Genomic DNA, 7505 nt, shown 5'->3' with positions numbered 1-7505 from the left:
TTATTCTATAGAGCAGGAGTAATATTGCAAGTAGGAGCACGATTCAAGGCCTGCACCAGATAGACGGACTTAGTAGATAATTAACTATTTGATTCTTTGGTCCATACCCACTTTTTTCTATCTTGGCCAGAGAGTAGAGAGTTTACTACCTTTGATAATACTATTAGTCATCTTAGGCCAAAAAGGTAATGAAGTTTGGACACATTCTAATTTTTATTGTCTGAACGTAAATTCATTACTTTTTCCAAACCCTCAGACCGAACGTTTACAAGGTGAGGATATTATGGTCATGTAAAACTCAGATTTTCTCAAATATTAGTATCCTTCCCATCCTAAACAAGTTTAGGAGCTTCTTTCAAAAGAATTTTCTTAGTCTTCACAATATTCTTCCCTAACTTAAAAGTTATGACACTAAATATTTTTTTCATTATTATTGTAATGTCTATACATATAATCAGGATTTAATCTCAAGACCCCACATATGCACCACTTTACCTTCTATAGACACTTGAGTTAACCTCAACAAATTATGAGACTAGAGTAATAAGATATTAATGTGACTTCTATTGTGGGTGAAGAGTTGGCTGCTTTGTGGTTTGCTTAAGGGATGAGTCCAATTAAAGAAGGGGCCAATGGACCAATCCTAGTCGTATACGATACGACCGTTACAAACAAGTACAACTTTCAAACTATTCTCTCCTAATTAATAAACCTGAGTTGTGGCGTGAGTGCAACGTAATAATACAAGGAGAAAAACAGTGAAAACCAAAATATAATGTTTGCCAATTGTTAGTATTTAGTCCCTCCCACTATTTGGTTTGTAATAATTTTCTTTTGCTTTAATTAGTTTATAATTTTACACAATACACCTATGAAAAACAAGTCAATGGCGGCGCATTTTTCAGTCAAATTCAATTGCAAATTATTAGTAATTAACAAAGAAAAAAAAAAACACAAAACAAAATAAAAGGTAATGGAAGAAAGAAACCCTACAACTTGAAAATTGTAGTGTGGGTTTAGAAAAAAAAAATTAAATTAATAATAAACCCAGCTTGCAATGAGGGAGAAAAGTCAAGGTCAACAGTCACGTCTCCTTGGTTGTATAGTGACATAATGACGCTTAAAGGATGGTAATTTCTTTTAGAATAATTATCATTGAGCTTTTTATATTATTTAATTTTGTCTCCTAAAATATAAAATTTGTTAAAAATTCTTTCTCTTTAAAATATTAAAGTTATACAATTATGCTCTTTTAATAATAAAAATTAGTAATTTTATTTTAAAGTTTGAACAATACAAAATTTTTCTTCCTTTTATTAAAAGAAAAATTTAAAAATTATACTCATTTCTGAAAAATAATAATAAAAAATTATTAAAAAACGTAATAAAAATATTAAATTTACTTAAAAATTTAAATTATTTTTAAAAAATATTTTTAAATTTTATATTACTTATAAATAGGTATCTTAAAAATAATACTAAAATTATTGAAAATCTAAGGGAAACTTACAAAAATACTGAAATTTGGATTAATTTTTACATAAATACTGTCACACGGAAATCTTTACAAAAATACTGTATTTTTATAAAACACCAGTAAAACACAAAGAAGAACAACTCAAAACAACAGTAGAACACCAGTAAAACACCAGTAGAACACCAGTGAAAACTTAACACAGTATACTGCAGTATGAAATTTATAAAAAAATACAGTAAAAAAGTAAAAAATACCGTCTGACAGTATTTTTGTAAAAAAATAACAAAAATTAGTATAACATGTAAATTTCTCAAATCTGATAACTAATTTAAACAAACTGAGAATAAAAAAAATAAACTCATTTATACACGTGTAAGTAACTATTTTTATTTTTTATACTATAAACTAATATAGTACTAAATAAGTAGCACGTATATGGTCATAAAAAAGTAAAATTAACAAACTTTTTAAATTACCCAAACAAATAGAAAATTTACCAAAGCCCCCTCCTATGGAATATACTAAACTCTAAAGAAATCTCCAATACTTGTTTTTGCTGTGAAAAATTTCGTCCAAAAACAACTAAGTAATTTTATTTAAGGACTAAAGTATATTTTCTTTTTGTTTTCTCTGTTTGGAAAATAGAAATTGAAAACCAAAAAAACCAATAAAAGACAACGCACACTCACACCAGTTTGAAAAGAAAAAGTGTAGGCACTTCACTTGCATTGCCTATTGCCTATTGCCTATTGCCTAATATGATTAAATAATTATCAATTTAAAATATTATAGTTTTAGAAATAATAATAAATGTATAACCGGAATTTGGAAAAAAAAAAAAGAAAAAGCAAACCAAAACGTGTAGCCATTGGTCGGAAAGTAAATGCAAGTGAAATGAAACTTGTATTGCCACTACATATTTTGATTACAGCTGAGTCATATCGAGTCAAATAGTCACACCAAATCTCTCCATCCATAACCATAACATATTTCTCTTCCGCCAAGCTTTTTCGTCTCTTTCCCACTCATTTATATCTTCTTTCACAGTTCACACCTTCAAAACCAAACAAAAGTCCAAACTACACACAGAAAGTCTAGCATATCTCTCCAGCTGACTCAGTCCGCTGGGACCCACTTAGTCTCCTCTCTCTCTCTATTTATACAATTATTTAGCTCCAGAAAAATAATAAACCAAAAAAAGAAAGAAAAAAGAATGGGTTCCGCAACTTGCCCGGCGATTCTCCTCAGCCTGTTTTTTATCTCGGCCCACCTCGTGGCCCAATCGGCGGCCCAAACACCGCCAACGTTCACCTGCAGTAAGAAGGCCACGTGTCAAGCTCTAGTGGACTACGTGGTTCCAAACGCCACCACTCTCGACGGAATCCAAACTCTCTTCGGTATAAAAAAGCTGTACAGTCTTCTCGGCGCCAACGGCCGTCCGACCTCGACTCCACGAACCGCACCAGTGGCCGCGAAGGAGACGATCAAGATCCCGTTCCGTTGTATTTGTAAAAACGGAACGGGCGTCTCGAACCGGGTTCCAACTTATACCGTTAAGAAAGGAGACGGACTGGACCATATAGCGAGAGACATTTTCTCGACTCTGGTGTCGTACCAGCAGATCGCCGCCGTTAACGGCATTAAGGATGTGAATTTAATTGAGGTGGGTCAGAAGTTGTGGATTCCGTTACCGTGTAGCTGTGATGACTTTAACGGAACCCAGGTGGTCCATTACGGACACGTGGTGCAAGCTGGGAACTCGATGGAGGGGATTGCTCAAGATTTTGGTACTACGGAAGAGGCGTTACTGAAACTGAATGGGATTGCTAACTCTAGTGAGCTCATGGCTGGTCAAGTCCTCGATGTTCCTCTTAAAGGTTTGCTTTTCTTCATCTTTTATTATCTTTGCTTTTTTCAAAGAAAAGGCTAAAATTTAATTAATGGCATTAACCATTTTTGATAGTTTGGATGAAAAGTGAAAACCCTTTTTAACATTTGATAGTTTTCTTTGATTTGGTGTGGGTGTGCTTAATGCTTATGACATTATTATTCTTTTTTTTTTTTTTATTTAATCGTTTATATATTACAACATGTTTTATCTGGAACTTGTCAGGACCTCCAACACTCGCACAAAACCACTTGAGCTAGCCTCAAGTGGTTTCATTATTATTCTTTAATTAATAAAGCATTAATATTACTTTTCCATTGAGTTACCAGGCCTACAAAGATAGTGGGATGGTGTTGCTAGTCTTTGTATACATGATTCATTACGCCATTACATTTCACTACCCCACATACACGGACTCGATTTTCCATGGTTTTATCTTCTAGTCGGTGGACACACATGAATAATAAAATAGTTGGTTCATATCACAAGATCATTATTTTAAGTCATTTCTTTTTTAAATCTCCATAATCTTACTGATACTATGTTTGCATTAACTTATTGCGTTTGGAATTGTACTTAATTTAGTTTATTACTTATATTTGACTGATTAGAGCCCGGTCATTTGTAAAGCATTGCTATTATAGCACTTTATAGACGTGTTGTTTTGTGATTAGTTAGCGATATTCTTAAAAAATTATTACGTTAAATTATACAGGACTCAATACTTAATTTAATTAGAGTGGCTCTAGCATTTCTCGTCATTTGTGTGCACTTTATTGGTCTTCCCTAGATATTGCCATTGGGAATGATTACTAAACTTTATTTATCTATTTATTTAATTACTTAATAAATTAATTAATCATCTTTATTGTGAGTTTATATCACATAATGGTATGAAATTTATTTATTACTATACTAATAATGGGTTTCATTTTTGGATGCAGTTTGTGCATCATCAATGAGGAATGGCTCGTTGGATAACCCTATACTTTTGCCCAATGGGACTTATGTTGTCACTGCTTATGACTGTGTCAAATGCAGTTGCGATTCCTCAAACAATTGGACGTGAGTGTATTTTTCATAATTTTTTTTACTTTTTCCCTTTTTAATTAAAGACAAGTCTGATCTAATTAATTAATTGTCTTAATTGTCTTTTGAAGATTACAATGTGAGGCAGCCCAAGTTAAGCTAACCAACAAGAAACCGTGGTCCACGTGCCCCTCCATGCAGTGTTCGGAATCTAATTTAGCTTTGGGGAATACTTCTACAACCGATTCCACTTGCACAACGTGTTCTTATGCTGGTTTCAATAACCAAACCATCTTCACCCAATTACTCAACCAGTCCACTTGTTCAGGTACTCCACCCTTCTTTTAAAATTACTACAGATTTAATCTTCTAAAGTATTTTAGATATGATATAAAAGTACAATATTTCAAAAATTAAATAGAATTGTTCACCTGTACAAATTATTAAATATTTTTGTTGATATTTCTTCTAATTTATATATTGAAATATTAGTGATTTTCTTAAAAAGAAAATAATAATTTTATTAAAATGAATCTCATTTATTCAAAAATAAATTGAGTAATTGACATTAAATTGGTGATCTATTGCTAAAATATAATCGTAAAAAGTTGTTTTAATGGTGTGTTAAAAGTTAATTTAAATTTGTCCTATAATAAAAATTGATTCAAAATATGTGATAAAGTTTACTTCATAATAAATACATTATTTTAAATATTTTATTATTAGATTTAATATCAAATTTTGTAATATTAGGCACAAATACTAAAAAAAAATTGATGTAAATATATTACAAAATTATTTTTTTACCAAATAAACTACAATTTTGATATCTCATGATTTGGTACTTATTTTAGGGCAAGTATTGTTATTGAGTACCGGTAGTACCTAGTACTTCTTGACATGTCGTCTTGTAATTAGTTAGCGATACTCTTTAAAAATTATTATATTAATTTATATGAGACTGAATACTTAATTTGAACAATAATGATAATAACCGATCTTAGGTATTTTTCATTTTAGGGCCTTGTTACTATTTTTTTAGTTAACTATATGAGTTCATTTCCAAGACACTATTTTTTTTGTTTCGTTCTAGTACAGTATCCTTGGGAGCAGCGTTTTGGAAGTTCTCGTACATTTATTAGGGAATCCAGATTATTTTATTTTTAGGCTGTCTTTCTTTTCTTTTTCCTTTCCCTCAAAGATTTAGATTATGTTAATATTTTTGGCCTAACAAAACATTCAAAAGTTAAATGCTGGTGACGGTGACATTTTTAAAACGGCATGAAAACTGAAAAACGACAACTACCAGAATTAGACATCAGCAAAATGACCAAAAAGTTTGCAAGATTATCATAGAGTTATAATATAATAAGAGTATTGTTTTGTGTTAAAACAGGTATTTGAAGATTATGTTTCTTTGTTACCAAATTAACTTGGAGTTTTTCATTAATTATATTCAGCTGAAGCCAATCGAATTTTTTTAATTGCTTAATAATTAGACATACAAATTAATTAAGCCCCACTAAAGTTGTGCTTATTAATTTTTTTTGTTTAAATATTTATTAACCACTCAACTAATTAATTTCTTATTTTTTTCCTCTGATTGATTGTGTTTAACTAAACAGCTACCAATTCGAATAATAACAATGCGGCTTCAAAGATGGGTGTAGGAGCTTGGAGCTGGAACTACCTTTTCATCTCAGTTCACTTAGTCCTAATTAGCGTTGGTCTTGGTCTATGAGATGTTAATTTCCTGCTCTCTTTTTTGTTCAAAAACTATTCTACTGCGTACAGATCTGAGTAGTAATTGAAACGCAGGGTATATTGTGTATGTACTATGTAGGTTTTTTTTCTTTTTGATGTTGAGAAAAAATAATTTATTTTCTGGAGAGAAAATAAACATGGCTTTTTTTTCGAATAGAAAATAATAATTTTATTAACCAACAAAATTTGTTACTAAACAATGTAACAAATTGGTAGGAACAGACTCCATACCAAAATGACAACCAGGAAATAATATAGAAGCTCGTGCAAAGTTGTGAGCTACTACATTAGCTGATCGTTTAACAAAAAGAATAGAAACATGTTTTAACTCAAGGAGAGTTGTTTACATTCATCAATGATTTGTCCAAACAACGATATCATTTTAATTGAACTTCGGAATGCTTGAACCACTCACTACAAGAAAGGGGACCTTTTATCCTACTTTTTTAGTTAACAAAAATAAAAAATTGGATAAAAGATATATAAAGACTTTTTATCCCACTTTTAGATTTGGCGCCTCAAATATGCAGTAAATATTTTTTTAGACAAGAGCTCTGTTTGGTAGAAAGTTAAAAAAAAATATTAAAGGCAAAAAAATAATTTCAAGATTCGATTTTTATGAGTTTGCCAAACAGGGGATAAATTTTTTAGGGAAACCTTTTATCCCGGTTATTAGTTAAAAACCGGGATAAAAGGGTTTAGTGTGAAACCCTTTTATCCCGGTTTTTAACTAATAACCGGGATAAAAGGTCATCACTAAAATCCCAAAACTTCAACCATCTGCTCGATCGATCGACATAGTACAACCCAGAAACCCTCTCGCCCAAACCCAGAAACCCTCGCCCAAACCCTCACGCAAACCCTCTCGCCCAAACCCTCTCGTCTAAATCCTCGCCCAAACCCAAAAATTAACCCCAGCCCAAACTCCAGAATTCCATCCACTCCAATCGACATTGGAGGGCTCTTGCTCTCTACCACTGTAAGAGTTCATACTCATTGTTTCTTTTCTACTGTAAGAGATATATTCTCTATTTTCATTGAATCAATAACAGCTCACTACTTCTCCACTCTTCTCTTGCATCTGTTTGTTTCTATTAATTGTTGCTGCTGGAAATTGTTACTGTGTGAGAAAGATATCAGCAGCAGGTACTCATTCCCAGGTTTGCTCTTTCTTTTTATTTCTTTCTATATTAATTCAGTTTTATTAACTGCAATGGTATTTGTGCTCTGGTTAAAAGAAACATGGATTGTTTGTACACTCTTAACATTACATTGGTAACTAACCCCATTTGCTAGAAATCTTAGATAGATGTATATGTATTATCTATCATACATACAAAGACACAG

At 31.6% G+C, this 7505-nt stretch overlaps 1 protein-coding gene across 1 annotated transcript; it reads left to right on the top strand.

The window, feature by feature from the left end:
* The first annotated feature begins 2352 nt into the window (after positions 1 to 2352).
* LOC115702538 (lysM domain-containing GPI-anchored protein 2) lies at positions 2353 to 6343 on the top strand. Its single transcript, XM_030629967.2, has 4 exons — positions 2353 to 3354; positions 4310 to 4430; positions 4526 to 4722; positions 6020 to 6343. Exons 1-4 carry the CDS (start codon positions 2691 to 2693, stop codon positions 6133 to 6135), a joined length of 1098 nt encoding a protein of 365 aa, XP_030485827.2. The 5' UTR covers positions 2353 to 2690; the 3' UTR covers positions 6136 to 6343.
* The last annotated feature ends 1162 nt before the right edge of the window (positions 6344 to 7505 follow it).

The sequence above is a fragment of the Cannabis sativa genome, chromosome X (assembly GCF_029168945.1).
Source record: "Cannabis sativa cultivar Pink pepper isolate KNU-18-1 chromosome X, ASM2916894v1, whole genome shotgun sequence".
Classification (NCBI taxonomy): Eukaryota; Viridiplantae; Streptophyta; class Magnoliopsida; order Rosales; family Cannabaceae; genus Cannabis; species Cannabis sativa.
This window is presented reverse-complemented; position numbering and strand designations above follow the sequence as displayed.